The 21,901-nt window shown below is 51.0% G+C and overlaps 1 protein-coding gene across 1 annotated transcript; it reads left to right on the top strand.

Annotated features, from left to right (window-relative positions):
- The first annotated feature begins 2,515 nt into the window (after positions 1–2,515).
- Il17d (interleukin 17D) lies at positions 2,516–20,207 on the top strand. The gene is made up of 3 exons (XM_052191347.1): positions 2,516–2,889; positions 3,270–3,565; positions 19,403–20,207. The coding sequence occupies exons 1-3, from the start codon at positions 2,875–2,877 to the stop codon at positions 19,707–19,709; spliced, it is 618 nt and encodes a 205-aa protein (XP_052047307.1). The 5' UTR covers positions 2,516–2,874; the 3' UTR covers positions 19,710–20,207.
- The last annotated feature ends 1,694 nt before the right edge of the window (positions 20,208–21,901 follow it).

Here is a 21,901-nt window from a genome sequence, read left to right as displayed (position 1 = left end):
GATATAGAACTCACAGCTCCTTCTCCAGCACCATGACTGCCTATGCATCCTGACCACCATGATGATAATGGACTAAAGTTATGAACGCTAAGCCAGCCCCAATTAAATGCTGTGTTCATTGTGTCTCGTCACAGCGACAGAACACAGTGACAGAACATATGGACATAGAACACTATGACAATACTGGAAGTACATCATGGTGGAACAGCCCCATTCATCTCATGGTTGTCCCCTTCAAGGACAGAGCCCCAGGGACCTACCTTGCATACATGGACCTTGGAGGACATTTCTCCAAGCCAGAAAAAAATTTTTTATTTTTATTTATTTATTTATTTATTTATTTATTTATTTATTTATTTATTTATTTTTTGCTAATCTGGGCCAGATGCTAGTCCCAGCTTTTTTGCATGGATTCTGGGAAACTAGGATTCTGGTCCTCATGCTTGTATGAGGACTTTAGTGGCTGAGCCATCGCCCCAAACCATGTGCGATTAAAAAAAAAGGGGGGGGGGGGTTAGTGCAGACAAGCACTGCAGAATAAAGGACTGTAAGAATGTGACAATAAAGATGAGCAATGAACTGGACTAGAGACCGAGGACCGAAGGCTGCAGTGTCAGTGCCTGTCTGAAGACAGAAGGGCAGGACAGGACTTACTTGGGTGCTGGAATCAGATACTAGGATGTGGTCAGCTGTTTCTGATGAGGAGACCTTGGATATGGCCACACAATTTGATGTCAAAGATCAGAAGGGGGTTGGAGGGGGACAAAAGTGCAAGCAGGCACTTAGAACCAGGGTGTTAGTGTGTACAGTTGATGGTGCAGGATTAAGAAGCAAAACACAATGGAAGGCCCAACTGTTAAAACAGAGGAGCTGGGTATATGGCAGCTGTGAGGAGGCCATGAGGGAGCCTGAGGAGAGAGAATGTTTGCACACGCACCTTAACCTTACTCAGAAATCTAGGATCAGCATGGAAATCACCAATCACGCACTGGCTTTGGAAGTTACAGTGCCAAATAATGACTAGAGAGATACCCAGCAGATGACCATCACTCTTGCTGAGGCCCAGGGTTCAGTTCCCAGCACTCATATTAGGCCACTTACAACCCACCTGTGACACCAATTCCAAGAGACACCTCAAAGATTGCTCTTGCAGTTTTGCTAGACTTGGGATGCTGATGTTGTGAGCCACCGCTTTGGTACTAGCAACCAACCACAGGGCCTCTGCAAGACAGCCAGTGCTCGTAACTGCATTAATCTTTAAAATATCTTTAAACCTGTGTGTGTAAAGTGATGCGTATGTGATGGCACACACGCCATAATGCACATGCAGGCCAACATGTATGTATGTGCAGGTAGGAGCTTTGTGGAGTGGGTTCCCTCCTGCCACCTTTGTTTGGCCCCAGGGATAGAACCTGGCCCACCCCTAGTTCATGACAAGTCCATTTACCCACTGAGCCATCTCCCCAGCCTCAAGTTTGGAATAATTATTAACATGTCTTATATCTTCATAAAATGGTCAGGTCTGGGAACTTTTTTTTTTAATCTGCACCTATTTAAAAGCTTTGCTCCTCTGTATAACCACAAAGAATCTTATGCTCCACTCGGTGTAAGCTTTCAGTAACTGGGGGCTTCCACAAACTCAAAACTGTTAACGGTGATCTAGGGGAGGTGAGCTATCCAGTGGTCAGACTTTGGAAGTCTGACCTTCAGAAAGTGGAAGGCACTTTGTTGATTGGCACAGTGAATAAACTCTGTGGCAAGCTCACCTCCTACACTGGGCTTTTCAAATGGAAAATAAGTAGTATTTGAGTGCCAATGTCTTTAGTCTGGTTTACTACAAAGGAAACAATGTTAACAATTTATGTGCTAGTCAAAAGTGTTTCATAAACCCAGATGTGTGTACTAGGAATTGTAAATGTTTTAAGCTCTAAGGTTTGAAGAGACTTTTAACAGTAAAGCCCCTACAAAGTATTTGTTTTAAAACATTGAAGGCAAGTGTTTTTCTGCATAGCAGAACTGAAATGCAGTTTAACCACTGGTTTACAACTTGGTTAAAACCCAAAGCTTAGGGAGTCAAAAAATATTTCTCACACTTTCAAACAGCATCCAGCTAGTCTCAACCATTTGCTTTTATTCACAAAGCATAAAGGCTCAAAAGTAATCATATTCATTAGCCGGATGCCTGGCAAGCAAAACATATTTAAATAATGAACAAATAAGTGAGCAAGCTCTCTTCAGATTCAATATAGTCCTTCATTCGCCGTAATTTATTCACAGAACATTAGGCTCGTTTTACATGTGTGCTCACACAATTAATTACCATGATTGAGTTCTCCAAAGCTGTAAAACTAGACCAAGGGATGCCCATTTACAGCATGTGTCAGGTGGGGGAGGGTATTTATTACTCTGCCTTTAGCTGAATAAGAGGCACGGAGTCGTTTTATGAGTATTTAAGGGAAAACAGCCTCCCCTCGCTTCACAGAACATAACTGTTTTTTAATCTCTAGTATAATTCTTCGAACTATGAAATCCCAGAAGAGGAGGTGGTCCCAAGGAGGAGAGTCCTTCTAGCTTGGAATTCATTCATTTCCAAGTGGCCTGTGGACCGCTTTAATGCCTAGAGAAATCCGTTTCCTCTGAGCCAAAGTCGGCCTCCCGACTGCATCCCCGAGGCCCCACTGGTCCGTGCCGCGGCGTCGAGGCCAGTCGCCACCTCCTCCTCCTCCTCCAGCCAGGCGGACCGCCAGTCCACTTCTGCAGAGGCGACACCCAGCCCGCAGGCCACACGCCCCGCGAGTGCGGCGCCTTTATTTACTTGGCAGAAGAGCCTTCAGCCCCCTTCCTAACAAGTCTGGAAAGCATTCCGGCGACGCGATGTTGGGGACACTGGTGAGCGCCCTCGGGGGCACCGGCGAGGGCATGGCCGAGGCCAGGCTGGGCTGAGGGCAGGGGAGGACGGCGGGACGGCCCGGAGAGGCGTCTCACAGGCACTCGCAGCCCGCCGCGCAGCAGCCCGGCAGACACACGCACACGTGCATGCGCGCCCCGCACCCGCCCCCCGCGCGGGCTCCGGCTCGGGGCGGCGGCGGCGGCGGGGGCCGGGGGCGCGCGGGCCGGCGGCGGGCCGGGCCCCGGGGGGCGCGCGGGCGGCGGGCGGGCGGGGACGGCGCTCGGGGGCCGGCCCGCGCGGCGCCCATGCTCGGGGAGGGCCTCACGGTGTGCGGAGCGCCGGGCGGGTCCCGCGACGCTGAGCGCGGCCTGTCCCGCAGGTCTGGATGCTCGTGGTCGGCTTCCTGCTGGCACTGGCGCCGGGCCGCGCGGCGGGCGCGCTGAGGACCGGGAGGCGCCCGGCGCGGCCGCGGGACTGCGCGGACCGGCCGGAGGAGCTCCTGGAGCAGCTGTACGGGCGGCTGGCGGCCGGCGTGCTCAGCGCCTTCCACCACACGCTGCAGCTCGGGCCGCGCGAGCAGGCGCGCAATGCCAGCTGCCCCGCCGGGGGCAGGTCCGCCGACCGCCGCTTCCGGCCGCCCACCAACCTGCGCAGCGTGTCGCCCTGGGCGTACAGGTGAGCGGGCCCGAGGGCGGGGCGGGGTCTGCAGAGCAGGTGGGTGGGGCAGGGTGGAGTTGGAGAGGAGAGGAGGGGCCGAGGGGCGGGGCGGAGCAAGTGGGATGGGGCGGGGTCGGGTGGGGCCGGGGCGGGGCGGGGCCGCCACAGGGACGAAGCCTGCTGTATAGTGGGCGGTACTCGAAGGAAGGGGTCCTGAGAGGGGTCAGGTGGAACTCCTGGGTGGAGTGGGGTCGGCTGGAGCCGGAGGGGAGTGGCAGGACGGTTGGCTGGTGTTAATACAGTGGAGCGGAGCCTGAGGGGCGGGGTCTGAGGAGCGGGCCGAGGTGATGGGTGGGGCCGGGTGGAACTGCTGGGTTGAGCCACCGGAGGCAGGCCAGGTAAGGCCGGTGTCTACTGGTCGGCGAGCTCAGGGAGGAGCCAGGAGAGGCAGATGGGATAACTAAATTGAGAGCGATTGGTTTCTACAAAGGTCTGTCACGTTCTTTGAAGAAATGCAGCGTCTGTATTTGTTATGCAATAAATACCTATTCTTTGCCAGATACACCGTGAGGAACCAAGCCACATGACCCTTTATTACAGGAGGCCTGTAGGAGTGTAATCTAGAAGTGCTGGGGCGCTGAGTGGTAGGAGGCACACCCTCTGAGAGAGTGTCGGGGAAACTAATATGGGGACAGAACCTCAGGTGAGAAGCCAAGCTTGCAGTGTGAGGGAAGGAGGGAACACCCTTTTGAAGGTGAAAGTGACATTCAAACCTTGTGGAGAATGGGCAAGATTCTGAGGATGACCTAATCCTGGTGTTGTGTCAAAAGAGGAGCATGCCCGAGGGAAGCGTGGGGATGTGGAGACAGAGCTTGGCCGCGGTGACCTGTGCAGATGCCCGTGACAGAAGGCATAAGTAGCCCTCACACCACCCTGCAGATGAGGAAGATGCAGGCACCTTAGATGAGAGCCTTTCCTGGATGGGGTGGGCTCTAGGGAAGGACAATTGTGGGCAGAGGAGAGGAAGAAAGCGGTGTCTGCAGAGAGCTACCAGAGGGGCTTTGTGGTTGTCTTGTCATGCTGAAGATGGAACCCAGGGCCTCAGATTTGCTAGGAAGTGTTCCACCACTGAGCTGCACCCCACCCCAGTAGCATATTGTTTGTCTAAGTCAGAGTCTCTTTATGTAGCCCTGGCTGTCTTAGAACTCTCTATGTAGACCAAGCTGGTCTAGAACTCAGTGTGAGAACTTCCTCCTGAGTGTTGGAATTATGTGTTTCTTGATTTCTAAAACTATATGGCGATCCATTCATATTCCAGAGAAGATGTTATTAGTCAGTTTGCCATTACTGTAACAAATACCTGGGCTGACAGGTTGACTCATTGGAGGAAGGTGCTTGCTGGCAAGCCTAAGGACCTAAGTGTGATTCCCAGAACCCACACAAAAGAAAGACCAGGCCCCAGCCAATGTCCTCTGACATACAAAGTCACCACCTGATACACGAAATAAGTAAGGAGATAAGTAATAAAAACAAACGGCTGAGATAAGAAAGTTTAAAAAAAAAAAGCGGGGGGGGGGGGGGGGGGGGCAGGGGGGTGTGGCTCAGTTTCAGAGACTCCCGTCCACGATCAGGCACACCTGTTGCTTTTCGGCTTCTAGTGGGGTGCCCGGTGGCAGTGTGAGGGGCACGTGGCAGAGCAAAACCTCATTACTAAGAAGCAAAATGAGAGAAAAGAGAAGAGGGCAGAGCACCACAGTCCCCTGTGAGCACACTTCAGGGACCCAAAGGCCTCCAGCTGGGCCCCACCTTCCAAGGCTCCACAACCTCCCAATAGCTGCACCGGAGGAGCAAGCCTTTGCCATGGGGGTGGGGAGGTAGGGAGCACTTAAGATACAAACTGTAGCAGGTAAGAGATGCAGGGCCCAGCGGGCACGCTGCAGCCCTTCCGGGACGTGGTGAGGGAGGGCCTCCCCTGAGGCCGCAGCAGTGGGAAGAGACAGGATCAGGAAAGATGCTAAAGCAAAGGAAGGGCTGACTGAGTAGCAGGAAGGAGGGAGCGATGCCCTTGACATGGCTGCTCTTCAGGCCAAGCCACCTGTGGCACATCCCGTCTCACAGCTCCGCCCACAGGGAAGTGGGCCATATGGGGGACCCTCTGTGACAAATCCTAGCTCTATACAGGGAAACAGTGTTGAAGTTGAGGCTGGCCTAATGGCCCCTCCAGGCCGAAACACACACAGGCAACACACAGCAAGTCTCAAGTCCTCTATAGGCATGGCTCCTGTGGTTCTGACCGGAGCTGGAGAGCATATATGTTTGAAGACGAAGCATGGAGTTAAGTCTTGAGCCTGTTGAGCCGTACTGCCTTTGAGAGGGACAGGTGACAAGGATGGGGGGAGGGGGCAGGCTGGAGATCCTCCACTCAGCATCCCACATGGGACGTTAAGCCGGCTCCACTGCAGGAACTTGTTTCCTCCATGGCCACATCTGACAGCATCTGAAAGTAGGGAAGGGACAGGGAGGGAAGTGGTTGGTGATCCCTGTGCTTGGGGTGACTGGATCTGGGGGGGCTGTCCCCATCTGCCACCTGCAGATCAGATAGCGTCAGGCCCTTTGTTTATCCTCATCCACAGTCTTCCAGCAGTGGCGAGCTGTCACCCCCATCTGCCCTGGGAGGAAGTCGTCATGCCTTGCTTCATGCCTTGCTCCATGGTCACTCACCTCCTGAGCTCAGGAGGGGAGAAAAAGTACATTCCAGGACTGGAGGCTCATCTATGAGAGCGCAGGCGTGGCTCCAGCTGCAGAGCTGGTACACTCTACCTCCCTCTCATCCGCAGATTGTGTATCCAACCAATTGCATTTCAAGAATGTCTGAGGAAGCTTTTCTGGCAGAATGTGCAGTCTCTCCGGAGCATCATGGCTCCCTGCACGGTGCAGCCGTGTACAGAGTGTGGCTGTGTTAGGTCACATCGCAGGCCATATAGAGATGGCCAAAGTCTACAGGAGGGTATGCATAGGTTCTGTGCATATTCCACACCCTTGCATATATGGTACCTGAGTGTCTGGGAAACTTGCTTTTCTTCTAGATTCCCAGAGCCGTCTCCTGTGGGGATTGCATATATGGTACCTGAGTGTCTGGGAAACTTGCTTTTCTTCTAGATTCCCAGAGCCGTCTCCTGTGGGGACGGAAGCCTGAGATGACCACATCCCTATAGGCAAAGGAGAATGCTCAGGAGGATGGGTAGGAAAACAGATGTAGAGTCAGAAATACCACAGCGCAGGAAAGGTCACTGTAGGGGGAATTCAGGTTTTAAAGCAGGCACTGAGCTACCGGCTGGCTGTTGTGTGTGAGGAATGGGGATCATGGTTTTAGGACAGCTGGGTCTCCAGCTGGAAGAAAATATGGTTGGATCTCACTCCTGTGTGACAACAAATTCCAGATGATTCAAAGATTTAAGTGTGAAAAATAAGGCCACAAAGAGGAAGAAAAACAAGAACAATTTTATTTATAATCTTGGTGTGGAGGAGGCTTGTTTAGTAGCTCACAGCCCCAGACACCATAAAAGATAAGACCAAGAAACATGCTTATATAATTACATGCTGTGTTGTCTTGTCGAAATTGAAGAGTACAGGACAAGCCGGGCGGGGGAAGTATTTGCAACCCATGTCACAAAGGGCTCCTTTCCCAATGCACTCCCACAAACCAATAAAGCCAGTGACATCAGGGGAAGGTGGGCCAAGGTCGGGCACGCGCAGGGAAGGAAAACCACGTGGTCTGACTCTCCCTCAGTGAAGAGCTGATTCCTGCACTCAAGGGAGCAAAAGGCATGGGAACCACAGCGAGAGAGAGACTGTTCCCTGCAGTGGAGCTGCTTTGACAAAGGCGGGGGAAGAAGGAAGCCGGCAGCATCCTGGCGCAGCCAAGGGGTGTGAATTGGGATGACTTGGGAAGGAGGAAACAGGGACTGTAATTATCAAAAATATGTCTTGAGAGGGGATCTTGCTGTTATCCGCGCTGGCTTCACGCTCTGGGCTCAAGTGATCTCCTGCCTCCACCTCCCAAGGTTGCAGAGACACACCTGTGCCTGGTCAGTATCAGTCATATCACTTCGACCCAATGGGCTGACTTATCAGTATTTCTCCTGCAAACCTGGTGTCCACACACCACATGACTGGTGAGAAAGGACACCAGTCGGTGCCGTAGGGGCAGGGGTGGAAGGTATCGTGATGTCCACCAATAGACAGAGAGTTGCATACAACAGCTATAAAGAAGGAGATAGCTTTCCGATCACTTACGTCGATCAGTCACCATCCATGAAGGGAAAGGCTGTGATTAGCATGTGTCACATTTGTGTTGAAAGAGAAATTGACATAACACAGTAATTCCCACGCACCCTCCCTCTCTCCTTCTCTCCCTCTCTCCTTCTCTCCTCCCTTCCTCCCTTTGAATCAGGGTCAGCCCCAGCTGGTCTGGAATTCAGGGAGCACTAACTAAAGGCTAATGTGACCACAGCTATCTGCATTTTTTTTTAAAGGGTCTCACTGTGTTGCTCTGGCTGGTCTCAAACTCCTGAGTTTAAATGATCCTCCTGCCTCAGCTTTCCCAGTAAATGGGACTACAGACCTGTGCTACTACTATGCCTACTGAAGATGTTGTCTTTGTTAATAGAGAAAAGGGAAGTCTCCCAGGCAGGAAGAAAAGGCAGAAGCTGCAAAAATGTAGTTTCAACATTGGAGAGACACCCAGAGCCTCGGTTTGAAGGGGCTGGGGCTCACAGAGGGGTCCTGTAGACAGTGAGGTGGGGTTCTTAGAGACCTGTGGCATGGTTGGGCTGAGCTCTGATGACATCACAGCGTAGACTGTAAGAGATTGTCGCCAGGAGAAAGACCCAAAATAGTAGACCTGGGATACTGAGGGCCTCTGACCTCCCCTATCCAGGCCCCGCCCAGTATGTTATTAGGAAAGCAACATTCATCTCCTAGAGCATAAAAATATTTTCTCATTTACCTTGTGGCATAATATGTTTGTTTCTCCTTTGCTTCAAAAACAAAAATGCCAAAAATAAATCAACTTGATTGCTCAGGAACATTTTTTAAACAGCAATTTAATATATTCAGAAGTGCACTGTGGGACTCTGGAGTTATTACTGTTTAAGACACCAGCTTGTATGATGACACCCCAAAGATAAACACCTGCCAGTACTCTAAGCAATTTTAGCTTGTTTATTCTTCTAGTAGTAGGCTGAAAATATATTTTCCCTAGGATATGAATAATTCAAAATAGCTTATTTTGAGGCATTGTGACTTTTTATATGTCCTTTCCTCCTCTAAGAGCCTACATTTAGATTTATTTCACAACAAACAAAATTTGTTGGCTCTTGGTGACCAATTGTAAGTAAATGTGCCACAGGACTATGGGTAGGTGCTGAGGTAACCCCTTAATCCCTTGCAAGCATTCTTTGGACTGTGTACTTTTCTGGAAGCCCTCTGCGGTGAATCTATATGCCCCTGACTTTCCTCTTTAAAAAAAAAAAAAGATTTATTTGTTATATGTAAGTACACTATAGCTGCCTTCAGAAACTCCAGAAAAGGAAGTCAGTCTTGTTACAGATGTTTGTGAGCCACCATGTGGTTGCTGGGATTTGAACTCGGGTCCTTCAGAAGAGCGGTCGGCTGAGCCATCTCTCCAGCTCCCCGCTCCCCCCACTTTCCTTCTTTCCAAGGTAACTTCCAAGTTCAAAGTTCTGCCTTCCAGAGTTCTCCATGGGAAGAAATTCCATTTACTTCAGCCAGCACCTGGGCTGTGATGACTCTTTAGAGTCCACCCTGCCCTGGACACCCTGGCTGCCCTGTGCCAACCTACTACGTGTGACCTCGCCACCTCTTCAACCATCTCAGTGGAACAGTACTGAGAGCAGAGGTTAGGGAGGACTGGTGACTTTAAAACAGACACGTGGGCCACCAAGATGTCTGAAGATGGAACTTAGCAAGGGATTAAGGAAATCACCTCAGCATCTGCCTGTAGGCATGTAGCATAGTTTCGGTGTGTGGGGAAACTTCTACTCTCTGAATGTCGCTCTGCAGTTCGTGTGGCCTTCCTTCCGGGGGACATGAACTACCGCTTGACTCACTGTAAACATACTGTGTGTGCTGCTCTCTCTGCAGTCACACTCTAACCATCTCAGCCATCCCAGTGCATCCCAGTACGGCCATGCTGTGTACAAGTGACCCTCACGGAGTCACTGACAGCACACCTACCTTCCTCATTTCATCTCATGTAGCTACCGCATCTCCTCAGGAGAAGCGTGGGTCTCAAACTCAGCGAGATGCTGAGACTCACATCACTTTTACTATAGTATTGAGTTTTATTTTCGTTAACCTAGAGAACCTAATTTGCAACTAAAACTTTAATTTATAATCAGTAAACCCTGTGATGTTTCAGGCATGGGGAGACATGTTTCCAGGAAGGTATCTAGTAGCTAAAGGGTTAAGGGGAATCTAGTGGCTAATGTTAGAGGAAACTATCCTCTACCCTTTAAAACACCTACCCTTTAAAAAAATTCCTATTTGCCACTTAAAAACACACCCTCTCACTGTCATGCATTTTCAGATTTTTTTTTCCCCAATGCTCCTGTCCAGAATTCTGCAAACTGACAAGAGTTCTGGACCCAGGAGTGTCCATCCCTCTTTGCAGAGGCGACACTGGCCAACAGGGGGCAGCACAACGCAAGCATCTGCCAGATGGTGGCCCAGGGCCTCTCATCTCCTTGTAATTTGGGGTGGAGGGTCCTTTCATAAGTAAGTTTTTCCTTGGCAGTTCACCCTTTCCTGTGTCTCTGCATCATAGCTGTGGGTTGCTCCAAAGGACCTTAAGACAATGTCACAGACCTGTCTTCCAGAAGATGGGGATTCTGTTTTATCTAATGTGCTGCATGAGCCTCAGTAGTACGGGCGCTACATTCTTCTTACCCCAGCTTATTAAGATAATGTTCTGTTAAGAAAAAGGGGGTAACTTAGAAAAGGAACAGACACCCAAGAAAATGCCTTAGGTCTGGCTGGGAGTCTTCATAATACTGTTCATCCCTATTGATCACCGTAGGAAAGGAGGTATACTTTTTTTCCCAAGCAGCTTAAGAAAGAGATGTTGTTTTTTTCATATATACATGTGTGTTTTATGTATGTGTGTGTGTATATATATATATATATATGCATTTATATATACATATGAATTTATGTATACATATGAATTTATATATGCACACATATGAATATATATATTTAATGGACAGATGACCTTGACTTTGCTCAAGTACAAAGCTGAGTTTCTCCCGTGGGCTTCTCAGGATACAGCCAGCTCTGCAGCACCTATCACCTGTCAGGGAATAAAAATAAAAACATTGTCATGGAGCATTGTTCCCGGATTACCGTCAGCTTTGATGGCCGGTGGCTCCCCAGGGCTGGGGCTTTACTTTAGCATGCAGAGTGCTGCCAGGGAGGATGACAATATTTCACTCTGGATACCTCTTTCAACGCTCTTCACCTGAATAAAATGTGGGTGCCCGTGCCAACAGAAGGATTTGGGCAAATGCAGGCAGTCATACACAGGTCACGAAGTGACATTCCTTTTGATATTGTCCTCCACAAGTGGATCATTAAAAAGGTGGAGGACAGAGGATGCATCTCCCCAAATTACTGCGTTGTCAAGGAGAAAACACCAGGGACTCTCAGAGCTGAAGGAAGGGGCAGAGGCAAGTGTTTGTGAACTGCCCCTCATGGTGACAGCTGGCGCCATTGACCAGGTGGGCTCCTCCCTCACACACCCAGCCACCTCCCCCATTGTTCCAAGGTCGGGAACATCAAAGGTGGCTCTGGACCCACATTCTGCAGCTTCCCCTGGAGAGCAGGCTGTCCTGTGGGCATGAGTGAGTTTTTCCTTTGAAGAGATGCTCCCCAGCTGCTCAGAGCGTCACATTTGCCATGACAAAAGAATGAAGGCCTTCGAGAAGTCTGGGCCGTCTGGCTGTCTGTCTCATTCCGTTCTCTCCTTGTGCAAGGCCCCACCGCCACCATGAACGTCCACATTCTTTCCTAATCCTCTGCCGTCTCACTTGGCCACTTGGTGAATAGGTTTTGCCCAGAATAAGTAGATTCCCAGGTTGGACTGTCACTGTGTACAGGTGTCCTTAGAGCACACTGCAGTCACTGCCTTGAAGACAACTCTGCTGACCCAGGGGGCCAGCTGCGTCATTCTAGAACCTCTCTTTCCTCGCATTCGAGAGAAGACGGTGGGCAGGTGAGCCTTCCTGCTGCTGGGAGCCGTGAGCTTGCTCCTTGGTAGGAGAGCTACATTTGCCAAGCCTCCTCAGCTCTGCCAAGTTCAGATGGCAGCAGCTAGAGAAGACCTGCCCTCTCCCTGTCCCTGGCCAGGTGACGCCGAGGGGTCTACATCCTGGTCAGGACTACTGCGGCCCTGCGGAGTTTTTCCATGTCCCCTTTCATGAGAAATACACAGTGCTCTCTTTTAGGGGCCAGGGAAGTGTTTCTCAGGGCTTCCTGGCAGCAGACACTGCAGCTCTTTGGTTCCCTGGGGCCTTAGCAAATGGAAGGAGGGAGGAGCTGATGGGCCTGCTGGCCACAGCTTCCCCCTAGAGGGAAGAAGCTGTCTGTAGCCTCCAGTGTCCCCAGTTACCCCTGCCACCCCCACAGAGCCCACTGCTCCGGCCCTGGAGTGGTGGACAGTAGTTTATGTGTAGGGACATTTCCCTATAGCATGGTGGCTCCTGGCAGCCCAGCCGCAGGGCTAACTCCAAAGATAAAATGGAAGCTTAGATACCCCCATCCCCCCAAAGTTGGGAATGGGGCCTAAAGCTCCTCCCACAGAGAAGTACCCAGCTGTCAAACCCTGCTGAATTTATTACTTCTTTTTGTTTTGAAACAAGGTCTTGTTATGTAGCCGGGGCTAGTCTCAGACTTGTGACAATCCTCCTGCCTCAGCCTCCCAAATGCTGGGATTACAGGTGTGCACCATCAAGTCTGGCTTCATTTTTCTTAAATGTGGAGACCAAACAGCCTGAACAGGGCTATCTGTGAGAGTGATCTGGGAAGCTTCTTAAAAAATAGCCACGTCTTGGCTCCACTCCAGAGCAATTAATTCAGAATCTCTGGGGCGAGGGAAGAGCACTACTATTTTTAAAAAACTCACTTATGTGCCTCCAGTGAAGTACAACTAAGTCCCAGAGCCAGCCCTCGGCAGTGCCAGCTCGGGTTATGATGACCTTCTGTGTAAACCACTGTCAGCCTGGAGGGCCGCGTGAGCTGGTCTGGTCCCACAGAAACGGCACTGGGAAGATGTGCCATCCTGTTGTTGATCACCAGCTGCTATCTGTCCATGGTAACACTGGCTCGCCATCCAGTGCGGATGTGCCAGACACTGCTGCTTGGTGCAGCCATATTTCTGTGTATTCAACAAGACGCTGTTCAAGTGAGCAGAACAGGTCACTGGACAGCGAGCACCCACAGAGCCGTGCACTCTCCGAAGGCAGACAAGAAGCCTGGAGACCATAACTCTTTCTATTCTTCTAAGATTAAGTTTTATTAGCATAATAATTATGCATATTCATGAAGCACCATGTAAGGTTTCAATACATGAGTGAATTATATAACGAACAAGTCAAGATGATTGGCATCTCTCTCAGGAAATAGGGTCCCGTATTCAGTGTAGCCCAGCCTGGCCTATAGCTTATCGTCTTCCCGCCTTAGCTTTCTGAGTGCTACATTGACATGTGTGTGTCACACACTGCACTCTGCCAGCGCCTACATGTTAAGTGAGAGCCACACGGGTGCTCTGTAAACTCCACGTTTTGGGAGTCTTGCACTGACAGGGCCTCTCAGAGGAACCCCATTTTTACCAAGGGATAGGACAGGACGCTACTAATCCCTTAGAGGTCCCTGGTGATGACCCACCATCCTGGACTTCCCACTGTCTTTTAATGCCTTCCAGTCTCTTGGAGAGTCACACCCCTCCTTCTCCCCGGGGTGTGTCCTGGGGTTCTGGGCCTTTCTTTTCTCTCTGTGAGTTTTAGGGTAGGCTTGTCAAGGTCTAAGTGGGATTTTGGTTTGAGATGTGCCAATGTTATAGACTAAAGGAATACACTTGCTTAAGGGAATTTTCCCAGACCTTGTCTAAGATAGACTCAATAGACTCAAGCCTTGTCTAAGTGCCTTCAGGAAACTCGAGGTAGCCTTTCTGCCAGGCCGCCTCCCTCAATAGGAAGAATCAGTGATTCGCTCTGGGATACTAGTCAGCGGGCAACTAGACTGGACCAACATTTTCTTTCCAGGACTTATATCTGACAGGTCCCTGCCTTTTCTGGAAAGGCTGCTGGGCTGAATTCACTGGCCCCTAGTGTACCTGATTTCAGACTGCCCATTTTGTCTCCACTTACTCATGGGTGTCCCAACTTCTGGTCAGGACCCCCGGAGCTTGGTGCCTGGGAATGGGGGTCTTTGGGGTGCCCAGAGAGAATCAGTCTTACTAGGACTCTGCTGCTTTGAAATGGAAACGTGTTGTGAAGCGAGAGACTGTGCCAACGGCTGCCTGCCTCCACTTGGCCCTCGCAAGCACACATCAGGTGCGGATTCCTCCCGGGAATGTGTTCATTGTTCTCTGAGTTCCGCCTCCAGACTGCTTAGAATTGTTTCCTACTGTGTCCAGGCCCCAGAGGCAGTGCTCTTTTGCTCTTTTTGGGTCTCTGCTGTCAGTTAAATTCCTCCAAGAGCTCAGCTTCCAGCACCTCTAATCATCTCTGGAGGACTTGTCCTTTGTTCTTGGATTAAGCCCCACCAGCTGTCACTCACCAGAGCCAAACTTCACACAGGGCCAGGGTCACGCCACAGATTCGTCAGTGGGGAAAAGCTGATGAGTTTCAACCGAGTCCTAGGCCAAGTCTGCATAGAGCAGAGTTCAGCAAACTCAGCGATGACAGGAGAGGCCAGGCGTGGTTTCTGCTGGGCTGTATTTCCATGTTTGGGAAGAGAACGGGTCGGACGGAGGCCTTGCTCTTTCCCACAGAGCTGGTGATTTCTCTTGATTTGGCAGGAAGCTGGGTGTGTGCCAGCCCAGGGGCTACTTCCCCTTGTGTGATGCTGTCCCTCTGTGTGAGAGCCACGGCTGTGAGTGGCTCATCTGGTCTCTATGTTGAGCACCTTCCTGTGCAAGGAAACAATCTAGGTGTCAAGGACACATATTGAAAAGACCCTTTGTTCCTACCTTCCATCCCAGGTGGCAGGTGGCGGTGACGCGTGGGAGTAACTTGTCACTGGCCTTGGTCCAAAGGGTTCAAGGGAACAGGGAAAGCTTTGGCTTGGGGACCAACTGGTGTCCTGGGATGGATATTTTTAGTTGGATGAGCCTTTGGCTATCAGGTACCCAAGCAAGAATAGGTTCACCTACAAAACTAACCAGAGTGAGGCCTGAGTGCTGGCTGTTCCCAGGATGTTGGTTGATCCCGAATTGGATAGTTGAGGGTCTTGGGGCAAACAGATATGTCAAAGAGAAGTGCCTCATCGCTGTAGGTCTTCTGAGAGGTCCCTCGGGTTCTCCAGGAATCTCTCTGGATGCTGGGTGGTCTGTCGTCTTCTTCCACGTCCAGAGAGCTGTGAGATTAAATTCCTGTCCTCTGCTCTGGCTCGGACACTGTCAAACACTGTACCGCCACCAGATTCCCTAGCCTGCTGTCACATACATGAGAACGTGTGCTCCCACAGTTTCAATTGCAGACTCGACACATGCATACATATATGCTCAGTCTCCCATGCTCACACATTTAAACATGCTCATGTCCATATGTACAGCAGTGTACATACATGCTCACATAGCCTCACATCTGCACACACATGTGCTCATATTTCACACCCAACTTCTTCCCATGCTTCTGTTCACACATGTGTGTTCACACACAGTTATTCTCTCCTACACACGCTCATGCATACACACCCGCATGCCCTATGTTAACACTCATGCACATCGCACCAGCCATGTGACTTTTTGCAACAGTCATCTCTCTTTTGGTCCAGGTTTGTCACTGCATTCTATTTGCAGCCTCCTCTGCCTCTCTGCTTAGTGAAGCCTCTTGTGGCGAGCCCCCCTGACCGGCAGGGAAGAAGACCACCGACACGAGGATTCTTCTCTGATCACACTTTTATTGGAGTACCGATTGGTTAATGGAGAGTTGAAGATGAGGGGCGAGGGAGAAGGAAAAGGGAGCGGCATATATAGGCAGGACAGGGACTTTCCCTTGTAGATAAGCTAGTCGGGTTGGGATAGGCTGCTTGCTGTTGCCGGGCAGACTTGTGCTGGGACAAAGGCCAAAATGAGATGTTTACCACACTCCTCGGCGCCATCTTGTAATGGCGAATGGTGTGGATCGCCACAGCCTCTACCTCATCTTCCAGCATCTCCCAGACCCCCCTCTGGAGTTGGCTATGATCCCAATGCCTGATGCCCATGTCTTGCCTGTCCACAGGTATGTGTGATCTTAGAAGCAGGTCCTACATCCTTGCCCAGGTCACCATGTACCCAGGGTCATCACCAGTCTCCATTGGTATTCAACCAACCAAATGTCAAGGGTGCTGCCACACAGGCCACAGTGTCTCAACACACCAACTGTTAATTCAGTCACTCCAGTGCCTCTCTGCATTCAGTCAGGCTGAGATTTCCATGGCTGTCCCCTGAGGAAGATTTAATAACAATGTTTTTTTTTTTTTTTTGGCTCTTCATTTAAAAGTAATTTCAAGCTTAGGAGTGGTGGTATACAACTTGAATCCCTGTACTGAAGAGCCAGAGAATGGGAGCTGGAGAGATGGCTCAGTGGTTAAGAGCACTGACTGCTCTTCCAGAGGTCCTGCGTTTGACTCCCAGAAACCACACCATGGCTCACAACTGTCTGTAATGAGATCTGATGCCCTCTTCTGGTGTGTCTGAAGATAGCTACAATGTACTCCTATACATAAAATAAATAGTTCTTTTAATAAAGAGAAAAGAAAAAAAAAAAGAACCAGAGACAGATCTCTTTTTTGTTAGTTTGATTTTTAAGACAGGTTTCTCTGTGTATCCCTGGCTATCCTGAAACTCTCTTTCTCTTGCTCTGTAGACCAGGCTGGCCTTGAACCCACAGAGATCCACCTGCCTCTGCCTCCTGAGTGTGGGGATTAAGGCATGTGCCACCACATACCTGGCGATCTCTCTGAATTCCAGTCCAGCCTGGTCTACATAACAAGTTCCAGTATGACCAGGGCTATATAATGAGACCTTGTCTCACACAAACAAAACAAACTGTGTGGTAGCTGATGTACGGAGTGGGTTCAGGACTGTGACAGCTACACAGAAAAGTCCTGTCTTGAAAAACAAAACAAAGAAAAGAAAGCAGGAGATAAAGAAGAAGCTCAGTCTTCAGTTCGCATGTTGATGGTATGTTCAGCGTGGGCTCTTGGGAAGTGATTGGCTCCTAGCACTCTATGTTGGCAGTAATGGCTTCATGATGAAAGGGGTCTGAGTGGGGGCGACTGGTCTGCCTCGTGACACGCCCGCCACGTGAAATGCTTCAAGAATGCCCTGTTCGTGAGCTTCCATGACTCCACAATCAGCTAAGTGTTAGACAGCGGTTGAAACCAAGCCACACAATGGAGTCCGCTCTGACCTTGAGTCCCTGATCTCCCTGCCTCTACCTCCCCAGCACGGGGATGTGCCACCAGACCGGAGGAAACGTCTATTCTGTATGATGACCCAGCCTCCAGTATTACGTCATGGCATCTTCTCTATCCGTCTGCCTGGTGAACAGCTCCTCCTCACTGAAATGTTGAGCAGCCATCTCTAGGCTCCGCCTCTCTCAGCCTGGAGCTCTAGTCTGTCCTCAGACTCCGTGCTTTTCACAAGCCGGTGTCTCCCATTCTTATTACCCTCTCTCTGCACACTCCCACATCGAACTACAAACTGTCTCAACATTCAAACCCGATCCTTGACCGAGATCTCTACTGTGGTTTAAGTTCCTGACACAGCCTCACTCTCCTCTTTGACACCTCCCACCTTGTACTCTCCCTTCTGTGAGACACTGCCCGACTCTGACTTTGGCCTCCACTCCAAATGCCCTTCTCCCTCTTGCTCTGGGTCACTCGGTCCACGTGATTACTTGTGCCTTTGGGTGGTACATCGGTGTTCTGCCTGGATTCCAGCGACCTGAAATAGAACTGAGTTGACTTCTATGAGTTGGATAAACGTTGGAAATAATTGCAGACCTTATGCAACCCAGCTATTTAGGACTTCCTTTCCTTTCATATGTTCAGGGAGAGGGACTGTCAGGAGACAGATGGGTCCCAGCGAGGACTCGCCAGGCTCATCTGCTCCCAAGCTCCTGATGGTGGAACAGCAGATTCAGACGTAGTTGTTTGCATACTTCGTGCTGGAGGGAACTGCAGAGGGCAGAGCCAGTGTTCGCGAAGACCCGCTGCACCTGTCTCCTCCCTAGTCCTCCGCTTCCACTCAGGCCATTCCCTTGGGTCCCTAGAAACAGGGTGAAAACAGAACCGAACCTGACGGAAAACAGTACTGGGGTCCTTCCTGATCCCAGGTACCTCTCCCCCAAAACAGTACCGCCATTTCCAGTGCCTGCTTTCTGCAGACCAGTTCCCCTCCAGGCATGTATGCTCTGAATCCACTTTCAAAGGGAGGTCTTTTTTGCTAGCAAGTGCCCTCGTTAGTATTAAGTAGAAAGCATGTCTTTGGGTGGGCATCATACTCTGCAGGGATGGCATGACCAGTGCCCCTCCCCCACACCTCCAGGTCTAGAACAGAAAGATCTCCAAGCCTGGCCCTCTCCGACTCTATCTTGCCTCCATTTTCTCCACTAGATTCAGAGGCTGCGTTTGGTGCTTCTCTTGTTGACGCATAGTGGGTCTTCAGGTGTGTATGCGGTAGACTTGTTATCAAAGGTCAAGGCCATGACGATGGATATGAGGGTCCCTAGAACTCTGCCCAGAGGACAGAAAAGACCCAGAAAGGGTTGCCTATGTTCTAGATGGACAGATTAATGGACATGAATTTGGGCACACAAAAGTCTCACAAGCAGTGAGAATAGCCCTTGCTTCTGCAAGGGGACATGCCAGAAGGGTCCTAGGTTCCTCCTGATGACTGTAGCTGTGTAGGTGGCTTCTGTAAGAGCAGGCTCTTGTTCTGGGGTTGATTTTGTCTACAAGTGAGCCACCTGTTGTAGCTGACCTGTGGCCTCCCTGGGATTTGGCCATAGGCTGACCTGGAAGTATTTGCATTTGGCATCTGAGGTGAAACTTGCAAGAGTTGGAGAAAAATCAAAGTGACAGATTTCCCACTTTCAGCCAGCTCTCTGTCCCCTGCCGTTGCTTTAGCTCCTTTGGAGAACATGTGTCTGAGCAGGGTCACCTCACGGCCTTTGGCACAGGTGTGACTATCTGCAGGGATCACAGAGATGACTCCTCAGAACTGACACGGCAGCTCAGGAGAATGGCGCCATGGCCTGTCCTGATGCAGTGGTCACCTGTGAGTGGCACTAGTGACTATGACAGAGGGTAGTTTTACAGACACTCAGAGACAGTGGTGCATGCGGCCTTCAGCATCTGAAATGAGAGAGGTTAAGTGTCGTTGTAGAGCAGTCTTTTCCGGGTCAGGGCTGACAGCCTTGTGTTCCAGACAGGCCCCACCAGGATGCTTACTGCGAGATGCATTGTCAGGTTTGGGCCTCCTTGGGCCTCCTTTGGCCAGGCTTGCTAGGTAATCCAAGCTGGCGGTTCTCCTGCTGCGGCCCTCACTCTCTTGTCTGTCTGCAGGATTTCCTATGACCCAGCTCGCTTTCCGAGGTACCTGCCCGAAGCCTACTGCCTGTGCCGAGGTTGCCTGACCGGGCTCTACGGTGAGGAGGACTTCCGCTTTCGCAGCACGCCCGTCTTCTCTCCGGCCGTGGTGCTGCGGCGCACCGCCGCCTGCGTGGGCGGCCGCTCCGTGTACGCCGAACACTACATCACCATCCCGGTGGGCTGCACCTGCGTGCCCGAGCCGGACAAGTCGGCGGACAGCGCCAACTCCAGCATGGACAAGCTGCTGCTGGGGCCCGCCGATAGGCCGGCGGGGCGCTGATGCTGGGGACTGCCCGCCATGGCCCAGCTTCCTGCCAGATCAGATCCCCTGGCCCTGACAAAACCCACCCCACGGTCCCTGGCCACTGCCCAGTTTTTCCAAAAGGACAGCTACATACACTTTAAATATATTTTTCAAAGTAGACACTACATACATACTACTATTTTGAATAGTGGCAGGAACTATTTTCATATTAGTAATTTAGAGCGAGCATGCTATTTTTAAACTTCTTTGATATACACGCAGACCATGTTTTCCCGTTTTCCTCCAGTAGGATTCTTGAGTGCATAATTGTGGCGCTCAGATGAACTCCTCTCAGTGTGCTGTGCGCAGTCTTGGAGGCCCAGGCTTACTGAGGTGATATGGAGGCTCCGATCTGTGCACCGAAGGCCCTGGGCTGTGGAGAGGGCGGCTGTGGGGGCCAAACTCCCTGTGTTCTTTAGCATACAGATGGTCTCAACTGTTTGAAGATTAAAATTTTTTGGTGTTATTCTTTCACATTCGAAAGCCACTGGTCTTAATTTGTGGCAGGAGGTGGAATATGACATCTTAGCCCCAAGCACTTGAGTTTTATGGGCTTTGGATGGAGCCAGAGATAGCTGCCCTCTGCTCCCAGGGCAGACAGCAGGGAACAGGACAAAGGGGCAGTGCTTATCTAGGGTTTCTGAGGCAGCAGAGCTTCTCGAGGCAGAGATTTCCAGAGGATAAGGGGCTGAGCTCCCGAGCACTTCAGTTCAGCTGGGATACCCTCCCCTAGGAGCTGCCATGCCTCTGCTACAGCTTCCTCTCAGAGCTGTGTTGTTCCCCGGTTTGCATGTCTCAGGATGTCCGTCCAATGGGAAATTGTCCCACCTCAGTTTCCATCTGTGTGGGGCAGCTTTGGGTAGGGCGGGAGGCTGGGTGCTGCCACTGTGGACAGTTCCTGCAGCGCCTGTGAGGGCTGCAGGCTGAGGAGACGCTGTGGCGGCCATCTTGACAGCAGCGGCCATTTTGGACAGCTCCCGGGACATTTTACTGAGCAGGTGCAGGGGGGGCCTGCCTTCACTTTGATGGCTTTTGTGACACGGTGGCTTTTGTGTGCTGCTCAGGGACGACAACCACGACTAGCAGGGTAATGATCCACAGAGAGGCAAGAAGGTAGTTCTGTACTTGATTCAGTATCTGGGAGTCTGACCCCAAGTATTTTATTTTAGGCACAGTACAATTTGGTGACAAGTTTCCTGGTGACAACTCAATTGCATGTACACAGTAAAAGCACAAATTAAAACCAAATAAAGGTTCCACATGACTACGTTGACACTCTTTGTAAGCATGTGACACCTTCTATAAAGACGGGTTGTATAGACTGAGAAAAGCAAGCTCGAGATAAGGGCTTCGGAAGGATCTGGTATGTTTAGCATTCTACGTACGTTCCTAGGCTTATCTGTGAGCACAAGGACCACCGGGCCTTCTACAGTGATTGGGGATTTTTTGTTTTGTTTTGTTTTCATGTTTTTTGAGACAGGGTCTCAGGTAGCCCAGGCTGGCCTAGAACTTGATCATCTAAAAATGACACATGAGCCTATGGGGGACACAACGTTCAAACCACATAAAAAAATGTGAGAGGTGAAGTCGCTTTTGAGCATCCATGGTGTTGGGTCTTTGCTGTTGTGATGCAGGCAGAATGAGCGGAGAGAGACAACGCCTTCTGGTCCTGCTCAAACCTGCACGGGAATGTGTCCAACGTGTTCTAAGAGCTGCAGAAACAGCTGCAGGTTTTTATGAGGTTCAAAACCAGGTCACGTATGAACACAGATTTACCATTGCTGAAGCAACATCAAGGGTCCAAAAGCCACGAGGCATGTTGGCTGCTTCTTAACCAGGCTTGTTTAGGTCCGGGGCTAAGCGCTGGCCTTGCCTGCATGAGGGCCTGGTTCAAGCTCATGCACTAGGGGGCGGGGCAGAAGGGGGAGGGGCGGATGGAAGCTGGGGGCGGGGCCTGGCATTGAGGTCTTCCCAACCTGGTTCTCTCCCTCCCTCTCCCGCCCTCTCCCACCCTCCCTCCCTCCTTCCCTTCCTCCCTCCCTCCCTCTCCCACCCTCCCTCCGTCCCTCCCTCCCTCTTTCTGTGTAGCCCTGGCTGTCCAGTAACTCTGTAGACCAGGCTGGCCTCGAACTCAGAAATCCACCTGCCACTGCCTCCCAAGTGCTGGG

The sequence above is a fragment of the Apodemus sylvaticus genome, chromosome 8 (assembly GCF_947179515.1).
Source record: "Apodemus sylvaticus chromosome 8, mApoSyl1.1, whole genome shotgun sequence".
NCBI classification, from domain to species: domain Eukaryota; kingdom Metazoa; phylum Chordata; class Mammalia; order Rodentia; family Muridae; genus Apodemus; species Apodemus sylvaticus.
Note: the sequence above shows the minus strand (reverse complement) of the source record. Positions and strands in the feature narration are given on the sequence as shown.

What these genes read in the sequence shown, in the direction of transcription:
- Il17d (XM_052191347.1), top strand. An exon ending in GTGTCGCCCTGGGCGTACAG is followed by an intron (nt 3,566 to 19,402) that starts GTGAGCGGGCCC and finishes GTCTGTCTGCAG; the next exon opens with GATTTCCTATGACCCAGCTC.